This window comes from Musca domestica, unplaced genomic scaffold, assembly GCF_030504385.1.
Source record: "Musca domestica strain aabys unplaced genomic scaffold, Musca_domestica.polishedcontigs.V.1.1 5, whole genome shotgun sequence".
NCBI classification, from domain to species: domain Eukaryota; kingdom Metazoa; phylum Arthropoda; class Insecta; order Diptera; family Muscidae; genus Musca; species Musca domestica.
Genome location: NW_026712346.1, coordinates 3,922,855 through 3,948,568, shown reverse-complemented (window position 1 = coordinate 3,948,568; position 25,714 = coordinate 3,922,855). Strand labels below are relative to the sequence as shown.

Below are 25,714 nucleotides of genomic sequence, written 5' to 3'. Positions count from 1 at the left end.
CAGTACCCTTTCAGAGATCTCAAGATGCCTCAAATTAGAAAAAAATTGAGAGTACGGTTGATCTAATCCTACTTGCAACAGTGAAATGTAACCGAATCATACACTCAGTGACAAACCAAAGACCAATAGACATAAAGAGAAGGTGAAAGAAAGATTAACTTACGCTCAACTGACATCGTTAGAAAGAAACAACACCTCTCGACAGAACAGATCATTTAATGTTGGAGACCGAGTGATTGTAAGGAATAATAAACGGTTAGGTAATAAACTAACCCCCCTATATTCTGAGGAAATTGTTGAAGCAGATCTAGGAACAACTGTTCTTATAAAAGGGAGGGTCGTCCACAAGGACAATTTAAGATAAACGAACACGCCCTTACTACTTTTTTTTTTTTGAATAAATTACCTCTTTCAGCTGATTTTGACAATGATACTATCCATCCGTCCAACGACAGCAACACTAATGGACAATTCCAACAGCAAATACATCCCGATTACAGACGGCAACGTGATTATTTGGAGAGATTTCGACTATTTGAGACATGCAACAAACTTAACATTGTATTCTGAAATCGCAGATGAAACTGAAAGCCTCACCAAACATTTTTCTTTATCACACATAGTTAAATTACTAAATTCCGATACAATGCGGATACGAGACCTTTTAACAACTTTAGAAGTTCACCACAGACATGCAAGGAGCATCAATGTGATAGGAACAACTCTTAAGATAATTGCTGGAACGCCCGACTTTGATCACTTCGAGGGACTTAAATTTAAACAACAAGAAATCACAAACGCTATGAACAGACAAATATCAATAAACACAAAAACTCAGGAACAAATTAATAAATTGACAGTCAACAAAATTATTTCAATGACAAATCCTAAACAAACCAGCACGGATCACTTGTATGAGACCCTAATAATATGAGAAATCGAATAATAATTAGCGAAATCGAGTCATTAATATTGTCAGTCACCTTGGCAAAGATAGGAATAATTAACCCCATGCTTTTAGACACTGAAGAGTTGAAAGATTTAATGGAAATAGATAATATAAATGTAACTATTACAGATTTGTGTGAAGTATCTATTGTTAAAGTCCTTTTAGACAGTAAGCTATTACATTTTATAATAAAGTACCCTAAACCTAGTTTAGAATGTAAGAAAATCATTATTTCCCTGTTCAACACAATGGAACAACACTACACCTCGCAGACAACAATGTTGCAGATTGCGGAACATCATCATTTTGTTAAGAAAAATCGGAAACAACATGCGCTCAATAGCTTTATTCAGGCGTCCAAGCGCATTGGAGCACACGACCCAGTCACCTTGAACTTTTAGTAATTATTGATGACAGTGTCATTATTCTTAACGAGAACACAGCGGTAATCAAAAAAACCCAGGGTTCTACAACCACAGTTTGCGGTACATTTCTAATTACTTTTGAGGACGAAGTTACCATTAATGGATCCATTTACAGAAATTAGAAAGGTATTATATAATATCCAACAGAATGCAATGCAATAATCCACACGAGTAGCAACATCAGCATTCTGTCTTCCAACTTAATGAAACTCAACACCACACACGAGGCGCAGTGTCAGCGGTTACTATAATAAATTTAATGTTTATTAAATGTCTTCTTAGATTAAGTTTTTCAGTTTTACAAATAAACTCGAATCAATCAAACGTGCATTCGTTAATTTATATATAAGAGTGACTAAAGGATAAACAATTCCAACATTTTATATGTGAATAATCATGTTTGTTGTACCGGGCCGAAAATTATATAGCCTCTATCTGTGGGTCCTCCTCACTATCTACTTTGTTAACTTGAGAAGATTCTAAATCCAATTCGTGTACTTGACGACTAATAGTTTTTATAGGGTTTATTTGTTTGGTTTCTTTCATGATTGTTTCAGCTTTACGAGCTACGTCTCTGAAAGAATACAGATCGGATGCTTCGGCGTTAAAAAGCATAAATTTAATTTCGCTGCTCACATTCTTTCTTAAGATGTTCACCAATCGCTCTTCAGACGGAGACTCCTTAATATTGTAGCTAATAGCCAGAATAGCTAAGTGATATTCATCGTAAGACTCACGAGGCAGTTGCCTTCGGGAATATAGTTTCAGTAAAAGTTGGTCATCTGATTCGACCATAGCAAATTCCTTTAGCAGACTAAGGCGAAAAGGTGGATCATTATTTCTCTTCACAAATTCCCAATACCATTTTTCTGCTTTTCCGCTAAGGAAAATTTGAAAACTGGCTTCCAGTTCTTCTTGGCAACAGTGAGTCCTCTCAACAAGCGTATCAAGTTTGAAAATAAAATCCTCTACGTTACCTGTACCGTCAAAATTAATTTTCCATTTTTCCAGATCAATTTTGGGCTAATTTGTTCTTTGCGAACATATAAAATCCTGAATCGGATATCTTAGTTCTTGATTATCAGGGTTGTTGCGATCTGTAGGCCTACTTGAAGGGGATGGATGTTGAGACAAATTAGAAACCGTTGTTTTACGTGTACTCATTCGGTGGCTAGGGTGCGCTGTGTCCCCTCTAATACTTTCTAATATGGACAACAAGTTATTAAGATTTGGACCTGATTCACCTGTTCCCAGGTTCCTAGTTGGATCACTATTTGGTGCCGAAGTCATGTTGGTGGTGATATCTTCAAATTCTAATAAGGCTGACGTATGGCTTAAGGAATTATCAATAGGTTGACCTTGATCTACTACAGGAGTAGAGTCGGATATTGGAAACAAACTATCGGAAGACGAGTCAGAATCTTCAGCCGGTGGCTAAGGAGATGTCCTGAATTGAAGTACTGGTTGGTCTAATATGGATTTAGGCAATGGTACGTCAAGTGGATTTAAAAATGATTTGCTAGGGTTATTGAGTCGCTTACCACGACCTCTAGCCGTATTTAATTTGTTAGGTGACTGATTCGCAGAACTGCGGAGGTACATAATATTCATATTCTTAAATATAAATATTTTTTTAAAATTATTTTAATTTTGTTATATTATGTGTAACGAGTTTTTTTTTTTTTTTTGCTCTTTTTAATTTCTTTCTCTAACACGTATGTATGTGTTTATTAAAAAATTTCACAATAATTTTTGGGAATGTATAGATTTGTCTCAATTTGTTTAATATCTTTAGAATATGTGGCAAATTTTGTTTATATGATGCTTTGAGAGAAAGCAGCTGTCCATTTGTCTGACAGGGCTGGGTAAATTGGTGAAATTGAGAAGTTTTTCAAAAAATCTGTTTTTGACAAAAATAGTCGATAACTAAGTCCTTGAACAATATACTATGATATTTCGTTTATATTCATAAATGCAAAGAAAACTGAAGTCCTTAGTATTGGTTGTAAAGAAAACCATTTTGATCCTTTTCAGATGTTTACAATTGATCTTTTGGAAGACCCAGATGCTATGCACTAGATCCCCCATTAGTTTTAAATCTCGCTTCACTGGCCGCAATAATACTCGATAACTAGAATTCACTAAATATAGACTGATCAGTGAAACGAGTTTTGCCACTCAACCCTGCCCTAGGCGAATCCACCGCAAAAATACTATTAAACTTTTTCTTTTTTTCATTCAAAAGAACCGACTTGCAGACCGCCATCTGACAAAATCCAGTGTGTTGCAGATCCAAAAAAGGTCAAAAATGTAATGGCTGGACTTAGATGATCCTATTCTTCAAAGGAAGCATCTATCTTCAACCATGTTAAATGAACTTAAATGTGAGTTTTGCCTTGTGAAGTCGAAGATCATATGTTTTTTTATGAGTTATGTGTTTGTTTTCTCTTTCGAGACGAGCTTAATGATCTGAAATTTGCAGTGAAAAGGAAAGCCAGATAGACACTATCACACACTCACCACTATGCGACGCGTTTCGCTGTCGGTTAAGCGACTCATCAGGCATATTTGGTGTGGATGATAGCTTACAAGGGCCGTTCTCTGGAAAGTAGTATATATTTCGAACTTATTGTAAATTAGCATATGCGAATTATACACTAGAAACTCTCCAGGCTCGACTCAAGTTCTATTGGCAGATCTTTTTCACAGCAAAGTTTCGTTTTTGTAGTGATGGATTTTTTGTCCACAACAACTACATTGTTTCCAATGCATACACTTGTTTTAGTGCTGCTTTAGGAAGACGGGTTAATGGCTCTGAACGTAGAGACGGCAACTTCTAGTTGGCTGCACACCGAGGTCCGCGGTTCAAATCCCACAGCCAGGCTCGGCTGAATTTTTGAGTTTTGCCTTGTTAAGGCGAAGATCATATGTTTTTTTTTATGATTTATGTTTTTGTGTTCTCTTTCGAGACGAGCTTAATGGTCTGAAATTTGCAGTGAAAAGGAAAGCCAGATAGACACTATCACACACTCTCCACTATGCGACGCGTTTCGCCGTTGGTTAAGCGGCTCATCAGGCATATTTGGTGTGGATGATGGCTTACAAGGGCCGTTCTCTGGAAAGTAGTATATATTTCGAACTTATTGCAAATTAGCATATGCGAATTATACACTAGAAACTCTCCAGGTTCGACTCAAGTTCTATTGGCAGAACAAAACTTTGCTGTGAAAAAGATCTGCCAATAGAACTTGAGTCGAACCTGGAGAGTTTCTAGTGTATAATTCGCATATGCTAATTTGCAATAAGTTCGAAATATATACTACTTTCCAGAGAACGGCCGCCAACTAGAAGTTGCCGTCTCTACGTTCAGAGCCATTAACCCGTCTTCCTAAAGCAGCACTAAAACAAGTGTATGCATTGGAAACAATGTAGTTGTTGTGGACAAAAAATCCATCACTACAAAAACAAAACTTTGCTGTGAAAAAGATCTGCCAATAGAACTTGAGTCGAACCTGGAGAGTTTCTAGTGTATAATTCGCATATGCTAATTTGCAATAAGTTCGAAATATATACTACTTTCCAGAGAACGGCCCTTGTAAGCCATCATCCACACCAAATATGCCTGATGAGCCGCTTAACCAACGGCGAAACGCGTCGCATAGTGGTGAGTGTGTGATAGTGTCTATCTGGCTTTCCTTTTCACTGCAAATTTCAGATCATTAAGCTCGTCTCGAAAGAGAAAACAAACACAGAAATTAAATGTAATTTTTTTCTCAATTCTTACTCATGATAAATTTTTGTTGTTTTTAATTCTTGGCCCATGCTTACCCTAAAAGCTATAATATGTTCTTACTATTTGAATTTGACGTCAGTCGAATTAAACAATAACTTTTATGTTTCGTTGCCTCTATCTATGTACAGAGCGCCAACTGAATATATTATGTTAAACACTGTGCTTTGTTTTTATTTCGTTGGGCTCTGTCTATGTAGCGAATGCATCACGGAATATGTTATTTCAAACCCTTTGCTTTGGGCGCTATCTATGTTACGAGCATTTCTAATAAAGACATGAATATCAAGTTTCCTTTTTCTTTTCTCAAAAATCAAGACCAATGGCAGGTTAACAGAAATTTTCTTGGCTAGCTCCGCCGTGGAAAGGTTACGTTGACCCGATTATTCTACTCGTAACATTAGAGTTTCCATGCCAATTTAAAAACCAGACATTTAAAAGAAAATACGAAAACCAAAGAAAAACAAGCTTAAACTATTCCATGAGTAAAAATTCAAAAGAAAATCACTATGACCGGCGTTGCGTCACTGGAGTGCATAATCTTCTGAAGTTACCCCAATAAAAAAAATTTACCGTTCACTGTTACTCAACACCGCCCATGGTACAGCTACTCTCTCTCATAAAAGAAGAAAAGAATTTAGCAATTCATTTTATACCCTCCACCTTGGAAGGAGGGTATATTAACTTTTTGATTCCGTTTGTAACATCCTTAAATATTCGTCGTAGACACCATAAAGTATATATATTCATAATCAGCTTAAAATTCTAAGTCGATTTAACGATGTCTGTCTGTCTGTTGAAATCACGATACAGCCCACATTATTTGACATAGAGCGTCAAAATTTAGCAGAGCAATTTTTATTGTGTCTAGGATGGTTGGTAATGAAAATGAGATATATCGGTCCACGTTCTGGTATAGTCCCCATATAACGGTTCCTCCCGATATTCGGTATTTTGATGATTTATGCCACATTTTTTCACGGAAAATTGTAATTTGTAGGTCATAACAGGTCCCCGTGCGTGTGGCAAAACATTGCATGTATGGATCCATGATTTGGTATAGCCCCCATATAACGGTACCTCCCAATATTCAGTACTTTGATGATTTTTGACAAACTTTCTCAAGAATTTCTCTGAAAATTGGTAGTTGTAGATCATAATAGGTCCCAGTTCGTGTGGGTCATTGTAATTATAGGTCCACGTTTTGGTATAGCCCCCATATAACGGTACCTCCCGATATTCGGTAATTTGATGATTTTTGCCACATTTCTTCTAATGTTTCCTTTACCTGGAGGGTATTAAAAGTTTGGCCCGACCGAACTTAATGTGTTTTTACTTGCTTTTAATTCATTTTTTTAATTATTATTTAGAAGTAATATAATAAAATGCATCATACTTAAAACTATTATCATATTTATTTTGTTGTTTTGTGTTTTTTTTTTTCTTCTTTAAAAATACTCATTTATTTATAGTTATTTTATTAAGTGTGGTAAATTTGTTCCTGCTTTTTATTGTCTTTCTTCTTCTTCTTCTTCTTCTGTCTAGCTTAGATTACACATGTGTAGTTTAAATTCGTTAATTTTTTTTTGTGTTTTAAATTTCCTAAGTAGTTTTGATTTCAATTGCTTTTGCTACGCTTTTACAAAATTTGTATTCTTTCGTTTTTTGTCATTTTATGTGTTTTCAAATTATATTGAGCGTGTCCACGAAGAGAGAGATTAATAGTTACATTTTCTTTATAAAATAGAAGTTATTATCAAAATAACTTTTCATCTTCTTCGGGTGCTTCACTTTTTGTATCATCTTTTGTCAATGGCACTCTGTCCAATTGATCAAGACATGTACCCACTGTTTATTTTTTTTAATGATCTCTGATCTCAACTTTTAGCTTTTCTTTCCATAAGGTTGATTTCTGGCACTTTAATTTCTACTACAGTTTATTCAATGGCTTAAATGATTTTCTTGCTTTTTTCGTATTCCTTTCAATCGAAGGTTTTCACAACACCACAGACCATTTCCAGAACTTTTGTTATTATAGTTAATGTGTAACTTTTCTTTTGTAGTATTTTTATTTTTCTTTGCAATAAGAAAAATGTTTTCACAACTACACAATGATGCAACTGAGAAGCTTTGCAAGCATTCTCTACTTCATTTTGCGGCGATATATTTCCACCGGGCAAGACAACTGTTTTATTGGGATGCACGAAGACGACTATGGCAATGAACAGAATTTTAAAAGTCTCTTGTCTGTACCAAATAAAAACTCTGACTACCTATTGCCAACAATAGCACATGGTTTCTTTTTCCTCTCCCACTGAACAAAAGACCATAATGCACCCATGTGAATTGTCACCAAATTCTTCAATTAGAGAGAGAGAGAGAGCCAAAACACAAGTCACCACATATACCGTGTCTCTTACTATTAAGTGGAGTAACTATTCTCCTCATAATTGTAAAAGAACACAACAAAACAAATCTCCGACAACCGATATTGTGAGCGTCCAAAACAAAAATAGCCCCTTCAGATAATGCGTATGCATCGTTCATGTCTCTTAAATAGCGTTTTCCATTCTTGCCTCTAAAAACAAACTTATAATTTTAACTATTCACTTATTCCAATAAGAATATTCTTCGTTGCAAACTATTAATTTGGTGTATCGATTTTGCCATGCCCGTCTGTCTGTCTGTTGTAATCACGCTATCTTTCGAACGAATTGAGATGGACGGCTAAAATTTTGCGCACGTGTTTATTTTTCCAGTAGACAGGTTAAGTTTGTAAATGGACCATGTAGGTCCATGTTTTCATATAGCCTCCCATATAACGGTACCTCCCGATATTCGGTATTTTGATAATTTTAGCGACATTATTCACCGGAATTATTTCAACTTTGGTATTTGAAGTTCGAAATGGATGCTACAGCCTATGACAGAACATTGTCTGTGCAGGTCCACGTCTTCGTATAGCCCCCATATAACGGTATACGAAATTTGGTATTTTGATGATTTTAGAGTCATTATTCACCGGAATTGTTTCAAATTACATACTTGGAGTTCGTAATGGGAACTACAGTCTGTGACAGAAAATTGTCTATGCAGGTCCAGGTCTTCGTATAGGCCCCATATGTCAGTAACTCTATATTCGGTATTTTGACGAGTTTAGGTTCACCGAGTTTAGGTACACGAGTTTAGGTACACCAAAATTGTTCGAGATGTCGTATTTGAAGTTCGTAATGAATGCTATAGCAGAAAATTGTCTATGCTGGTCCAGGTCTTCGCACAGCTACGTTAGCTATATTATTCACCGTTTATTTCAAGTGTCGAATTTGAATATGGTAATGGTTTATGACAAACAATGCCTATGTAGGTCCACGTCGTATAGACCCCAATATAATATTCGGTATTTTTAAAATTTTAACACAATTTTTTAAGGATTTTATTTTTTTTTTTTTAATTTCCAAGTTTGTTCCAACTGGGTATTCAAAGTTCGGCCCGGCCGAACTTTCTGCTTTTTAACTTGTTTATTCTCAGACGCCACATACGCCAGTTTTTTTTTTTTGTCTAAGTTAGCAATTTTTATACCCTACAACACTATGCGTTGGGGGTATTATAAGTTTGATTGGCCCAAAAATTATGTAACACTTCGAAATATTGGTTTCCCACATATGGATCTTCCTATCTCGCCAAGCTGAGTCGATCTAGCAAAGCATGTTCGTCTGTCCATGTAAATTTTTAATCACTCTACAGGTCGCAATAATAACCCAATCTTCACGAAAGGTGGGAGGTGGAGCTAGAGCCAAAATAGAACCCTATTGCTTTTGGAGATGATCGCATAATATTTAGGGGTTGAAATGGACCAACCACTGAAAAATTTCCTGATTTTGCAGTTGCTCTACAGGTCGCAGTTATGGACCAAACGAAGCTAAAGTTAGCATGGGGCTAGAGCTTAGGTCTGGGCAGAAACCTTCCAATTTTAATGGTCATCGGGTAATATTTAGTGGGTGAAATAGTGTTAAATAAAAGTCAAATTTTCCATTAAACCTCGAATATTTTTAATCCCGGCGAAATCACAAATATACGAAGAGGTCAATTCTGACCGATACGTAGATGCCGATCGTGACTATATCGGATAATATAGCGAAAAATGTACAATGTATATATACAAAGGGGATGTTAGCTAGAATGCTTATATCTCAAGAATAGCTGGACCGATTTTGACAAAATCTGTCAATTCAGAATGCCCTCTTGTCATAAAAGAAATTGCAACAAAAGATGCCAATAATGATGTTAATATAGATTTTGTTTTTTTTTATTTTTTCATATTTTTTATCGCATGCGATTTTTTCAATTTGACTTAAATTTGAAGTGTATATTTTGTAATACTTTTTCACCTTGCAACACAGATTGGGGTTATTTTATATAGATTGCAATTATCGTCCGATCCTCACAAAAAAATTTACAAGGGTAGGTTTAGGCTCAGAAGGGCTAGGCCTATTGTTTTCAAAGATGACCGCAATATATTTAGGGGTTGAAATAGACCAAAAACAGAACAAATTCCCTGATTCCCATAAACTCGAACCAATCGACACGCCTGTGAAGAGAGTAAAGGACAGGGAAGAATATATTTAGCTGTAAAATGGACCACAAAAACTAAGAGCACGACGGAGTGCGTAAATATTGGGCAAATGTCCCTGTTCAAAATGCGAAATCTTCCGATTTCAAAAGCGAAATCTTCCGAAATGGATTTAGACATAAAGGTTCTTCTAACATATTGTAGTGTTGTAGGGTATCACATGGTCGGCCTCGCACGACTATAGTCTTTGCTTACTTGTTTCTTTTACAATTAAAACTTTGCGTTTACATTTTAAGCGCGGTGATGAATTGCAAGTGAAGCGCTCTTTCTCAAGCGATACTCAACTGTATTTTGTTTTGTGTTGACATTTGGATGCCTAAAGTGTGGCGGCATGTCAAATCAATCATATGTTCATTACAATCCGTGTATACTACTAAAGCAAGGATGTAGCAATAAGGAGTAACCAGATTTTAACGGCTATGTGCATTTGAATAATAGACTGAATGTTTAATCATTTTAAACAGTAATTCTTACTTAGACAATATCCATAAACGACATTATATGGATGCAACGTATAATTTATTCTATTCTATTTAAAATAAGGCTTTAAGAAATAAATTAAAAGACGTACTAAATCTAAACAATGCCCAGAAAAATATGAATTAAAAATGATTAAGATTGGCCTTTTAATTTGTATTTTTCTACAACAAAGAGGATATGTTTGAAGAGAATAATTAATGTTTTAATGGTATTTCGCTTAAGAAGTAGTATTACTATCGCGAGAAGTAGTGTTGCTGTGGCTTGGTTCAGCTAGAAGACGACATTTTCGTAGTAGAATGCAAGTTAAAATACCAATTTTTATACCCTCAGCCATATGGCTAGATACATCGAAACGTGCCTCGTCGAAATAAGGCCAAGTACCTTATGACACAAATAAATGTGTCGTAATGTCCATTGACATTGTTACACATTGGGAAGGGACCCAACGTCCATAAATAAAATGATTTACGATTATAAACAATTTTATGTCAATTCTGGTCAATATTTATCTGATTAGATTAGATTCAACAATTTGTCTATAATAGGGGCAAGTGAAGGCGAATTGTCTCTCTTAGATATTATTTTCAATTTTTCGAATCAGTCTTCGCAGATTTTGAAATGCGGCTGATAGCACAAATGACGCGACTTATAACTTCCACTGCTTGGCTAAGATGCATTTCACATCCTTCATTATCTCCTTCTTCCGAAAATTATTCTCATCATCTTTTTCAACATTTAAATCAAGTTCAAGGAAAATATTAAATAATTACTTAGCTAAATTTCTAATTTAATAAGCATTTAGGTGAGTTGAAGAATTTTCTTATCCTCACCACTTTCAAGTTTTAATTTTTTCGTTAATACACTTAAAACTCCAGAATTGAAAATGCAAAGTCTTCATCGCGTAAAACTGAATAGACTTTCTGAAACGCCCGTGTTTTCCCAGTTTTTTAGACAATTTGGAGTTGAAGCCTTCTAAAGCACTCGTGGTTCTAATAGGTTCAAGTTGTACTGTAAATCTGGATCGTGTAGGCCTGAAAAGAATAAACAAATATTTACATTATTAAAGAATCATTAAGAACTAGAATTAAAAAAATATAAATTATGATTATGATAAATAAGAAACTTTTACTTTTTAATTAACAAAGGTAATTTTTTGAAAAATAAAAGTAATCGTTTTTAACAGCAACCCAAAACGGTTGGATATCCGTGGACATTATGACAAAAAAATGTGTCATAACTCATGGACCTTGTGTCCCTTCGCTAAGTGTCATAAGGTCCATTAAACTTGTGAAATAAGGTCCGTGGACTTTAAGACACTTTCGTTTGTGTCATAAGGTCCACAATGTACGAAATTATTTAATTCTTCTAAAGGATCAAAAATTTTTCTAAAGCACCAAATAAACCGTTATCCTAAAATGAGCTGACAAAAAGCGAATTCATAGATTTCCGTTTATAGTCAGAATAAATACGAATTTAAATTTCAAAGAAATTTAAAATTTCTTCTTCCATCTGACCAAAAGCGTATATTTAAACAAAAACACGTGTATAAAGTCTAATCCCGTTACATCTGCTATTTCGATAATTGTAACGTCAATGTAGCATTAAAAAGGATGGATCATGTGAGCAACTAAGCCTTGAGTATTTTCATAATCATGTTCCTCCCGAAGATTTGTTAAAGAAGTTTAAAATATTGGCCACAGTTAAGGGTGAAAGCGAAAAGAAAACCTCAACAAAAAGGAAAACTGCATGTCAAATATATGACGAAGAATGCATGAAGGATCGAGATCTTGCTGCTATTGTGTCCTTTCCAAAAATGAGAAGACAATTGCATCGCATACAAAATAGCAGGATGCCTAAAAATACCTCAACGCCAAGTGATATAAAATTGGTATTTGAAGACTACGAAATGTCTAAGCATGCAGACAAGCTTTTTTACAAAGAAACTATAATTTAAGACGAGTTTTCATAAAGCGTTTTCCTTTCTCCATCAATATCGTAAAAATTTCATCAAAAGCCAAAGGCCGATTGCATTTGATAGACGGAACATTTAAAACTGTACATAGTTGTGGACTTAAGCAATTATTAATAATACATTTGTGTTATATGGATCATGTAAGTTGTCATACGCTTTTTCAGGTCGAGGCACTTCTAATGTTTTTTCTTTACAGACATTTCCTTACATTTATGTGTTAATGACTAAAAAAAGAAGGGCAGCCCACTCCTTCTGGTACCAGTCCCACAAAAGGTCGAAATTAAAAAAAAAAACCGTCACACGCTGCCCGGATGTTGCTCTGCGGAATTTTTGAACATTCCCGGTGATGCCCTTGATTGAGGTGATCGACACTTTAATATTTTTTAGTGCCAACCTTGCTTTTCAAAATTCACAAGACACAATATTCCAACGGATTGGTATCCGGAGATTATGGTGGCCTTTATGCGCTGGAAATGAAGCGAGAAACCTCATTTTGTAACCATTTTTGGGTAGGGCGTGCTGAGTGCGATGGTGCTGAGTCCTGTCAGTGGCCAAAATGTTTGCGTGCCCAAGGCTTTAATACAGCCTCCAGAATATTTTTGGGATAATATTCGGTATTTATTCTGATGCCACGGTCGATTAATACGAGCGAAGAACGACCATCCACTGTTATGGCGGCCCACACTATCACCATGGCTGGCGCTTGAGTTCTGGTGGCCAACCGAAGGTGCACATTTTCAGCTGACCTCTTTCGCAAGTAAACACGATCATTTTGTTTGTTTGCAAACTGCTGGACAACGAATGTTGTCTCATCGGAGAAAACCAAACTCGGCAGTTCACCAATTTCGGCCAAGCGAAGCAACTCTAGCTCTTTTGAGTCTATTTTTTCTCTGCTGCGGTGTAAGTTCTTGTACTTTTTGGAATTTCAATGGCTTTACCCCGAGCTCATTTTTCAATATTTGCCGAATGGAATATTGCGATATGTTCAGCCACGAGTCATTTTCGGCCACTGCGACGCGGGTTTCATTTTGGCTGATTTTGCTGTTTTCTTCCATCCACTTCCTTGATGTCGGGCTACGTGATACTGATATCACGGTAACGAGCGATGGCACGAGACAAAAAAGATTTATTCAAATTTAATGCTGGAGTGCTCTAACGATAGCCACTTGTGGTTTTCCAGCCAAATATAAAGAAACACGCTTGAATTCCAACTATAGCTTATAACTTCTTTTTCTGGAAAGTTCTCACCAAAATGCTTTTGCATGCTTGTAATATAATGAGCTGTCACTGGAATAAATTTAACTGTCTTGAAATCTTGAACCCTATGTGGGGAATGTACCAGAAGAAATGGTCCGATATCTACCATCCTTATAACAGGTCATATGTTGATAGAAATACAGGGTGATATGAAAAAACTGCAACCAACTTCAGACTGTTGTCATTTCCAAGACACTCGTCCGACAGCTGTTAAAATTAAAATGGCCAGCGCACCACTTAGTCACCGTTACGTCGTTACATGCGGCTGCTGCCCTATCATCATTTTTCCCGGGTTCGAAAGTGGTTTAGCCGTTACCCACAGTTTACTTAAATCAGTTCCAATGTTGCAAACTTCAGACTGTCAGTTCACTGACTCTAGGATCAGTAGGTCATACTTTTTCCCAGGGTTCAAAAGTGACTTAACCTTTACCCATAGTTTAATTAAATCAGTTCTAATGTTGGTCAATGTTGTTGGATCACTTCAGATGATCAAGTCACTTTTTCCAACCTGTTGACTTCCATTGTCAATTCACTGACTCAGGGATCAATAGGGTTGGTACGTCGGAGCTCATCATGCTCATTCGCTAGTCCCGTTGCCTCTGCTGGGAAATTTGGTCTTACTTCGGGTATTCGACTAGCAGGTATATAGCTAGCGGCTGCAGCTTAAATGATGTCTTGGAAAATCCTTTCCGCTACCCGAACATCAGAAGGGATGGGCAGTTCTCTGAAGCGAAGGTTGGTGAACTCTCTGAATTCAGGCCAGTGGAATCGTTATAGTCTTGCAACCGGTTTAAACCGGAACACTTCCTAAAATGCTTGTTTGTTTGTATCGTTGTTTCGGGTCAGTCCGGTGTCGTAGAACCCGCTGCCGTGTGATTGATATCTTTTTTGTGTGTTGTGAGCCGCCACCATCAGCATTTTATCAAATTAATGAAATATTATGAATTTGAATACGCTTAATCAATGAGAATTATCTTCGGCAGAATTGAACAACATGACATTGGAAGAGAAAGCTAAAAGTGTGACCAATTGATTAAAATGAATTTTGATTTCTAAGAAGACCCAACAAAATTTTCTCTTAATTTTTTTAAAGTCATAACACTGAAGGATGGCTTAGGTCAAATAATCACAGAAGATAAATATGATAATATGATGATCGGAGCCAGAAGATGATTTTAAATTAAAAATAAGAAGAATATAATAACAAAAGAAATTACTTTATAGGATGTATAAATTATAATAGTAGATAAACATATAATAAAAAGAATTTTAACAATTTATATATATAAAAATCAATTGTTGTTCCTTGGTAATGGAATCAGTTGAGAACGGCTGGACCGATTTGCATAATTTTTTGTACAAACGTTCGTCATACTCCGAGCTAGGTTTTTAAAGAATAAATATTAACCACGCCTACTTTTACGCCCACTATTTCGATTCATCTAAATTCCTTATATTTGCTAAATAATAAAGATATCGGCTTGAAAATTATTATACGGGATACTGTTGGCCTTCCATCCAGTCCTAGGTATTTATTTGGCCGCTGACCACGTCTACTTTTTAATCTATATATATGGAAATTTTATTTTAATATTCGATTTAGGTTTTTATTCAAAGAAAAAGTGACCACGCCCAATTTTACGCCCATTTTTTTGATTTAACTAAAATCTTAATATTTGCCAAAATCATGAAGATATCTGTTCCACAGTTAGTATATGACGTAATCTTGACTCTCCCTCCAACCTTAGGTATCTGTTTGAGGTCAGAGGAACTGCCCACACCTACTTCTTCAAATCTGTATGTAAAAAATTTAAAAAAGTATAGTAACACATTAGTTGAGAACGGCTGGGCCGATTTGACTCAAATTTTCTTTTGGTTATTTGTAATTACAGAGGAAACGTTTTCATGAAAGAAAATGTTGACAAAAGCCTCTATAAAAAATCGCGGAACTGAAGAAACACAATGCCTTTTGGAATTTAAAATTCTTATTGAAAAAAACTGAAAAAATTAAGAAATTTTGCATATTTTCTATACATGCCGTTATATGGTTGACAAATCAAAATTTTCAATTTTGACTAAAAAATACTTTTTAAAGCATCAAAACATTAACAATCTCAACGTACTTTTAAATTGAGGCTATGCCTAATTTGGAACCAATAGTAGTTAGTTATTTCCGGTATTGATTTCACAATACCGAAAACTTTAAATGTCAAGTTACAGATAATTCGGTAGAAATTGTAATAAAAACATGCAAAAGGACGAATTTTTAGTGGTATTATTATACCTAAACGAAACTGATATATTCTAACTTCCTAGGAATATTGTAGTTCAAAAATTAACCTAAATATTTCGTCTTTACTTCAACGAACTTCGGCATACACAGACAGATATACTTTAATCGACAGGTAAAAACTAAATACCTTATAACATTATCTTCTAAAAGTTACGAATTCTAAAATTACTTTTGATTTGGAAAATATTGCTAAGACCTTTATAATACTGATAATTGAGAATTGAAAATTTAGTTAAAATAGATAATATAACGAATATAAAGAGATACTTGGGAATACAAATAAATCATAAAGTGGACTTTTGTTGTAATTTTCTGACAAATGATTTATAGCCTGAAAAATGCTTTTGAGCCCTTCAAAATACCTAAAATTTAGAGCACATTTGGTCGACGAATATTGGGAGATAATATTATATGAGGGATATATTTAAATGAGAAACATATATATCTACATATATATCTATAACATCAATCATCCTAATAGTAATATAAAAACCTGTGGAAAGTTTGAAAGACGCATATTAAATTTGATGATTTCTATCGTAATTGCAGATGGTAAATGAAGAGGCTCACGGACATAATTTAATCAACAAAGATTTAAACTTTTTAACATACTTTATGGGGTCCCTAACTTTTATAAATCCATGAAACTTTATTTATGATAGTTAATCCATCCAATGAGAACTTAAAATGCAAAATTCCTTGGGAATGTAATCTGTGAAATACCGAATATGAAGAGCACTGTTATATGCGGACTATACAAAATAGTGGAGCAAATTGAAAATCTGGAAAGAAAAGGATTCATATCCTCGGAAAATTCTTCCGAAACCTTAAAAGTAACCTTAACTCACATGTAACGTTATACGGTGACTATGCGCTATCGTCAGTAATTACACTGCGGGAAATTACACTTGGAAAATTGTTTGGTTGGTGGATAAAAATCCCAAAAAGGGGTTTCGGGTCAAATGTTTTTAGGGTCCATTTTATATAGCTTAACCAAACACAAAGGACCACAAATATTTTGCTTTATACTCCGCCAAAGTTACGATAGAGTCCTAGGGGTTGAATGAAGAATCAGTTGTACAAAATATGTATCAGGTCGGTCTAAATTGAAGTAGTTCCTCAAATGATGTAGCCCCTTTCAAATTCCTCAAATGTTGGTAATTTGAGATTTTAGGAAGAACAACACATTCTTTCAAATAATTATAAGAATAGGACCATGCATTGGTATAACCCTTGTATGAAGGTATCCGCTGATTTCGGCTATTTCCAGCGTCTTGGTCCCATTTTTCAATTGATTTTACCCTTATTTGGCATCATAGCTTCTAAGGGGGTAGAAGACCTTTTCACGGAAATTTTTTGATTATATTTCCGAATCGATTTGGCTTAAAATGTGTGTTTAGGCTAATTTGGGGGTAGAGGAGCTATTAAAAAACAGTTAATGTATACTTTTTAATACATATAATCTATTATTTAGGTTTTGAACCCTCAAATTAAAACATCTGGCTGAAAATAATTATACTTTAAAAACTATGCATTAAGACTAAAACTACGGGCCGGCAACTCGGACCGGGCAAGCTAGTGCTATATAAATTAATTCATATTATTTAGGAAATATAATTCGATACTTTTACTAATTAATTATGAAAAATTATAGTTGATAGTTAAAAAATGTATCTTGCACTATGGATTTTTACAGAATATAAAAATGTTTTAATGGCAAAATTTTGTAAAAGCCTTAAATCTACAATACACCAATACGGTCGTTTTAATAAGTAAATGGAGAAACATTGATCGATTAAAATAATACAGGTATTACAGATCCCCGTTATGTCGTACAAAAAGTTAAATATACGTTGCAAATAGCGTACAACAGTTTCATTCTTTAGTACAAAAAATAAATAAATAAATAAATTTTAATCTATATTTAGCCTCATTACTGCCTTTATTGAGGATTTACACGCGAAACGAAGAAAAATCTGAGCCGATATCGATAAAATTTAGCAGCGATATTTTTAGCTTTATTTTTGTCCACCAAATTATTGGGTTTTTTTACATATTGCTCATTGTTCGAAATTGTGTCTACATATATTTCAATACTTGTATTTTTTCAGAGATTCTTGGAAAATCTGGATCCATTTAAGGGCATGTCTGATACAGATATATCAAACTTTTTGTATCACGAAAGTCTTCGAATTGAACCCAGAGGATGCAAACAACCGCCTAAATTTGTAAGAGACATTTAAATTAGATTTAATAAACATTTAATTATTATGTATTACAGCCTAGAAAATGGAGTTCTATATCACTTAAATCCCCAGGCATTAAACCCCGTCGACAAAATGTTAATAGTAATGTTAGTTCTACTAGCATGGGTTCTAATAACGCCCAACCAAATTCAACCAGTTGTATCCAACCGGTTACAGCTCGATCTCCTGCGGTAGAAATTCCCGGAGGGGAACAACCTTCACCGAATGTTAGTTGGTCTAACGCGGCTGCAAATGACATACAAGCATTCTCTGTTTTTGCCAACGTAAATATACCGGATCGTAACGGCACCAAGTGGACATCGACTTCAGTTAATAGCAATTCCTCTTCGTCGTTCTTAACACAACCTTTACCAATACGGAATGATTCTCGACAGTTGCCGGAGACCGAAGATGCTCCAATCTTACCAAAAAAACCTAATTCAGGTTCTTGTTTACAAACATCTATTTGTCCTACATTAAGCGATACATCTTCGTCGGTTCGTTTGGATTCCGTTTTTAGCATCTCGGAGGAATATAGCGGGCAGCCGGTGTCACAGTCAAGCTGTAATAGAAATGCGAAAAACCAGATTGGTATTGAAAATGAAACACCTTCCCCTTTACCGAAACTAGTTGTTAGTCCTTTACGAGAACATCATTATACAAATAACAGATCACCATTCCACTGCACAACGTCCACAAATAAAACCTCTAATTTCACTTCCTGTAATTTCAGGTAAGATTTAGTTATATTATTGTATTACTTTACAGTTTAATTACCAAAGTTTGTTAACAACCGAAATAAGTTATCTTGGTTGCCATTAATTCTGTTGTTGACTGCAAATCGGATTTCAATCTTATTATTTTAACACGAAATAAGCTAGAACTTTGTCATTCCGTTTGTAACTCCTCAAAATACTCATGTCAGACCCAACAAAGTATATATTTTCTTGATCGGCGTAAAATTCTGAGTCGGGTCCGTCCGGTCCATTGACTCTATTTGCCAGCAGCTCTATGGCCTTCCTGATAGCGAAGATTTCTGCTAGAAAAACACTAAGGTCGTTGTTTAATTTGAAGGATCGTTGGATACTTCACAGTAGACTCCGGCTCCCGTTCCACTTTCCATCTTTGATCCATCAGTATAGACAGCTATACCGTTAAAAGGTGGAGTGTCACGAGTCCAAATGTCTCTGTTAGGTATATGGATATCAAGTGGTTTAAAGCTATGCCTAGGTGATATATAGTCACTAGTTATAGCCTTATTTACTATACTTTCCACATATTTGATAATGGCGGAGTGTCCGAATGGCTGACCCCGCCATTGACCCAGTTCATTGAGCCGCAGGGCACACCTAGCAGCTTGTTCCTCTACGAACAAACCTAACGGGTTTAAATTGAGTAGGGTGTCTAGTGGGGATTGGGGTGTGCACCTAAACGCGCCTGTAATTAGTAGCGATGCAACTCTTTGGACTTTATCAATGCTTTTGCTGAAGGTGGTTTTCCCTAAGGAATGTCACCAAACAAGCCCCCCATAGGTTAGAATTGGTCGGACGACAGACTCATATAACCATTTGATTATGTGCGGCTTGAGAACCCAGCTTTTTCCTATGGAGTTTTTACAAGAATAGTGTGCAATTAAACCCTTCTTCGCACGCTCTTCGATGTTCCTCTTCCAGTTTAGCTTCTGGTCTAGGATGGTACCGAGGTATTTGGCTTCCGAGGAAAGGCTTAGCAAAACACTATCAATGATAGGCAGCGAAAGATCCGGTACTTTCCGCTTCCTTGTGAAAAGTACGAGCTAAGTTTTTGATGGGTTCACGCCAAGTCCATTGCAGCGTTCCCATCTGGTGAGTTTAACTAGAGCTCCCTGCATAAGATCTGAAACAGTTTGGGGAAATTTCCCAGCAATCAGTAAGACAACATCATCGGCGTAAGCCACGACCTTTGTCCCACCTTGTTCCAGTTCGATTAGAATTTCATTTATCACCAAAAGCCAGAGTAGTGGTAATGGTTGCCCCTAGTAACAGATTTCCTGACAGAACACTCCCTGATGCTTGAGTTGATGATTCTGCTACTGAGCATGGCATCAATCCAGTCTATTAGGTGTGGTGGTATACTAAGTTTTACTAGGGAACTGTGAATTGCTTCGAGTGTGACGTTATTGAAGGCTCCCTCAATATCGAGAAAGGCTGCCAAAGTGAAACACGAGTTGTTTAGGTTTTTCTCTATACAACCCACGACCTCGTGTTGCGCTGATTCAACAGATCTGCCTTTAGTATAGGCATGTTGAGATGTGCTCAACGAGGTCAGGGATATCATAGATCTAATCTCAATGTCTAGTAGTCTCTCTGAATGAATATATAGCCCAAAAGATCTTGGGTGCGCTTATAATCCTCTCAGTCAGACTAACATCCTCCACCCCACGATGCTGACTAGACCGATCTAACAATTGGTCATTTACCGCATCGGAGCAGTTCGGAAAGTGAGTATTGGCAAACAGGTTGAGTGGCTCTAGACCAGAGTCAGTCCAGCTACCGTCATTCCGTTTTATGCAACCAATGGATTTGGGGTCCTTTGAAAGCACTCTGCTGAATCTGGATGCTGCGTTGACATCTTTTATGGACGTTCCCCTGGGAAAACCAACTCCATCAGACGGTCCTCAATGAGAAGCCAACGACTTTCGCTGATCTTGCCTCCGGCTCAGCTCGGTCGATGACCGCTACACGGAGGTTGTCCGGGTAGGTGGTTTGGGAATGTTTCCTCTTCCTGTTAGGTTGGCTCGAACGCTGCGGTTTGGCGGCTGCAGGTTTAGCAATTACAGACCTAGGGCCTGTAGGGGCTGCCTGAGTCGGCCTAGCAACGTCCTTCTCGCCAACAGCAAGTGTTGATGACACAGGTGGCGGAGGAAGAAGATTACCCGTTGACAGCTTCTTTGCTTCGGGATGCGGTTCCTCAGTTGACCGTCCTCTCTTTAGTGTTAACCACGAGGAGGATTTGGTTTCCTTTGGAACCACCGAAGCATTGTTTCCGTCAGTGGTCTTCTTCTTCCTTTTCTTTTTCCGCTTTCCTGCGTCAGACACGGTGGGAGCGGCGCATACTTTTGTCGATGGTGCAACAGCCGAAGCTGTTATTCCAATCTCAGGAGTATTACTGCTTCCCACCCCAGCCTCGTTCATAGGTTTGCCCCCAACAGGACTCACCTTCTTCCCGAGGTCTGTAAGGAGAGAGGCAAGTTCCCATTCAAGAGAAATTTTTTGCAGTTGCGGATAATTCTTTTCGAATTTCCGCACTGCCTTTAGATTCGTCTTGATCAGGTCCTTTCCCTCTCCGTAAACTGTAGGGGGTCGCGGCCAATGAAGATTTTACGATACCTCACCGACCGTTTGTAGCCCCTCCTTGCTTTACCCTCTTTCGATCCAGAGTCGTCGCGGTTGGTAGAGGCACTAGTGCCTCTTTCCCCGACGCCTTCCTTGACCCGCACGTTGGTAGCATTGCTCCGTGTGCTCCGATGAAGTCCCTTCGTCGACTATAGGCCTCACCTCGACACGGGTATGAGCAACCTCTCCAGTTTCTTGGACTGGTTCCTCTCTCTCAGATGAGGGTCTGTGTATTCTTTCGCATACCACGTCTCTGTACGTCAACAGAGTCTCGTCCCCACCCATAATTGAAATCTTGTAATTGGTTTGTTTTTTATTGATTTTAATTTGTTCTCCGTGTAAAAAGTTGGACGTTGGAGGTGATGAGGTCCGGCATGACATAGCCTCCATATCATGGTAAGGACTTGGCATCTAATACTCGTCGAGGCGCCCAGGTATCGACGAGGCAACCGTTCGAAAACAGTCGGTACCCTGACTGCAAACCTTGGAACACTGATGGGCACGGTTTACGTAACACCCCAGAATTAGGGAGTCCGTTACGGCGGACCAGTCCGTTGACTGGATAGTTTAGGAGCGCCAGTGACTTCGCCTCGTCGAGTCCAGGGATCATAGACACTCGGGTATTTAGCCCGAGACTCTCCCCCCAGAGACTGCTGAGGTGTTCGCGACTGCTTATTTAATTCGCAGCTGCCCGATATATCTATCTATCTCACTATCTCACTATCCGCAACCTGTGGACGTGTCCGGTAGCACTCAGCTATGTTTCCGCAAGCGGCCGGAACATTAAAAAAAATGTTTTGGCACAAAAAAATTAATTTTTTTTAATTTACTAGCTGGCCCAGTCCACGTTGCCGGCCCGTAGTTTTAGTTTTTAAAGCATAATAATTCACAGATCTGGCTCACATAAGTGGCACAATTTTTAATATAAATGATTAAATATAAATAAATATAAATAATAAATATAAATAAAAATAAGCAAATATTTCAATACAGGTTCATGTTCCGGGATATTTATAGTGTTTCAAAAAATCTGATCTTATTTTTAAGCCAGAGGTTTTAATTTAAATAATATAGCACATATATTAAAAAGTATACATCAACTGTTTATAATAGGCCCATGAGGCCCATAAGATGGTTATATACCCCAAAGTAGCCTAAATACACATTTTAAGCCAAATCGATAAGAAAATATAATCAAAACACTCGAAATAGGTAAAATCATGAGGTACTTTTATATGGGCGCTACTCCGAAACTTTGACATTGAAAAACTTGTGCGAAAAGGTCTTCTACAACTTTAGAAGCTAAGATGTTAAATAAGGGCAAAATCCATTGAAAATGTGACCAAGACCCTGAAAATAGCTGTAATCAACGGATACCTTCATATATGAGGGTTTTACCAAAGCATGGTCCTATACAATATAAAATACAAATTACCAACATTTGAGGAATTTGAAAGGGGCAATGTCATTTGTGGAGGTATATCACAATGTACACCGACCTGACACATATTTTGTACAAATTATTCTTCATGTAACCCCTAGGACTGTATCAAATTTAGCTCTATCTTAACTTTTGCGGAGTATAATGCATTTATGCATGGTTAAGCTCCATAAAATGGACCCCAAAAAGTTTGACCCGGAAATCCCCTTTTGGGAGTTTTATCTACCGACCGAAAAATTTCCCAACCCCATGGTTGGGTCCAGTGTAATTACTGACGATAGCGCATAGTCCCCGTATAACGTTACCTGTTTTTTAGGGTTACTTTTAAGGGTTCGGAAGAAAATATAAATCCTTTGCGTACTAAATTTTCAATTCGCTCCACTATTGTGTATAGTCCGCCAATTAGAGTGCCTCTTCATATTCGGTATTTCACTGATTGATGTCCCCATGAATTTTGCATTTTGAGTTCTCATTGGATTGATTATTTTCATATCTAGTCAATTTTTTGGGGTTTTGGACTTCAGAATCGATAGTAATTTCTAAATTTAAATCCTAGTAATATGTCTTTAATTTAACTATCTATCGGTTTATAAAAGTTAGTGACCCCATTAATAAAATTATGTCCGTGAGCCTCTCCGTTCACCATTTGCAATTAAGAAAGAGGTCACAGGCTTTTATATTATTCTTAACATGATGTTACAAAAGTTATATATTTGCTCTCATTTACATATAGCCCTAATATAATATTATCTCCTAAAATTCGTCAACCAAATGTGCTCTAATTTAGTCTATTTGAGGTACTTTGAAGGACTCAAGAAGTAGAAATGGCCAGATCCTTGGACCCCAAACAGATACCTAGGGTTGGTTGTCAAGATCACGTCGTATATTAATTGTGGAACAGATATCTTCATGATTTTGGCAAATATTAGGATTTTAGGCAAATCTAAAATTAATTATTTTTATACGTAGTCGACACAGCAAACGGTCATACTTTATTATTTGGATTATGGGGATTATCATCGAAAAAGGTCATTATCCCCATAATTGCAATGGGGATTGAGACCGTGGGGATTATGTCCGGGTGCCGGTTTTGAATTTTCAATTTTAAATAAAAGTGTAAATGGGGGTAGCGGAAATATCAATCTAATCCGCCAAAGGTTAGGTGATGCCACAAACCTCGAAATATTGACTCTAGACCAGCGCTGCTCAAGAAAAAATGTCTCTTTCCAGTCAAATTTCTCTTTGCTTATTTAAATCAAGAACAAAACAGTGTTAAGTCATTATTTTTACTAATATTTTTTATCCATTTGCTTTATAAATTATTTTGGCAAACATTCATGTTTAAAAACAATTAAATGGAATCGTACAATATAAAGAAAAACAGAATTTTAATTTTCTCTTAAATTATCTCTTTCTTCCGCTCATGTTCTAGAACACGGTTTTGACTTGGTCGATTAAGCTATGTGTGTCCGTCTGTCCCTTTTTTATTTGTAATCACGCTACAGGTCACAATTATGACGCAAAGTTTGCGAAATTTTGCGTTGAGTCAGGGTTTGAATAAAAACCTTTAGGGCTTTAAACGTACCAACAAGAGATTGTTCGGATTTTGTAGTCCCTCAGGTCATAATTATATACCAATTGGCGCCTAATTTTGCGTGGGGTTAGAGTTTAGAACAGCGAAGAAGCGCAACTATTGGGATCGACACAGTACAGAAGATGAAATGGACAAAGGTGTGAAATATCAATTTTCAAACACAATATTTTACTTTACATTCGGGCGATACTTACGTTTGTTGTCTGCAGAAAATGGAAAATACTTAAATTAAGATTCCAAATTAAAATGACTCTGTCGGCCAAGTTTATTTAATTGGAAATTCATAATTTTTGATCTGGATTTTCTAAACATCAAGAAGAAGTGTGCCGATTTTATTTTCGATGTGATCTCACCTATAGTTTTTTTAATTATCGAGATCGATCGTCAATCGGGTTGGGTCTATTTTAAACATGCAGGGCCCCTTGCACTGGTGCTGGTGGTGTTTCTGTGGCTGTTGTGCGGTATATCGACTTTGTTGTTTATTTGTCTTCTGTCGCTGCAGTTTTTTGTGTGTTTTTCCTACGCACCAATCTGTTGTTAGTCGGAATTTGCTTGTATGTCTACATTCTTGGTTAACTTTACTTCCATATGTTCATATTGTTCCTTTGTTTTGAATCTGGACGAATCTAGGTACATTTTTAGAGTAATTCTTGTTGGCGTAAAATCACGATATTCTTCAGATGTCGTGAAAATAGGGGTTTCCCTTATTTCTTCTTGTTCCCAAAGTCTTCTCAATAACGAACTAATGTCATCATCAGAATTATTCTTTTATTTCTATAGACGCTAAACATATTGCCCCATAGATATACCAATCGTATATTGAATTTCGATCTATAATGTTACCCAATATGTTCTTTTTTTAACTCCTTTTAAGATTTTATATGGGACATTATCATTTCTACAAACATGTCAATTTGAGGTAAATCATAAACCCTGGATCTGCTAACTTCAAATCCTTAATACATCCAAAATCTGAAATTTTAATTGTCTGCGTCGACAATAAACTTGTTAAAATTTGCACAATAGGAGCTTCTGCTTAAAAATGCAGTTTCACTTATTACACAACGTCAGAACACATTTTTTATTAGAATTAGACACGATTTTTCCACTCATTCCACTAATCTTGAAGCTAGCTGTTTCTGTGCATATGCCAATTTGTTTAATTATTTTCGGAGAAACGAATGTTAATTTCGAAGCAGAGTCAAAGAGAGCTCTAACTATAAATATGTCTTTCCCCAGAATATTTTACTTTTACTAGAGCTG

The 25,714-nt window shown here is 36.5% G+C and overlaps 1 protein-coding gene across 8 annotated transcripts in view; it reads left to right on the top strand.

Moving 5' to 3' along the window:
- The window catches only part of LOC101893166 (protein son of sevenless), a 292,107-nt gene that overhangs the window by 192,370 nt on the left and 74,023 nt on the right, over positions 1-25,714 (top strand). For all 8 annotated transcript variants that reach the window (XM_059128325.1, XM_059128326.1, XM_059128319.1 and 5 more), the window contains 2 exons: positions 17,908-18,024; positions 18,078-18,775. In XM_059128325.1, coding sequence (XP_058984308.1) covers positions 17,908-18,024; positions 18,078-18,775 — 815 coding nt within the window. The remainder of the gene's footprint in view (positions 1-17,907; positions 18,025-18,077; positions 18,776-25,714) is intronic.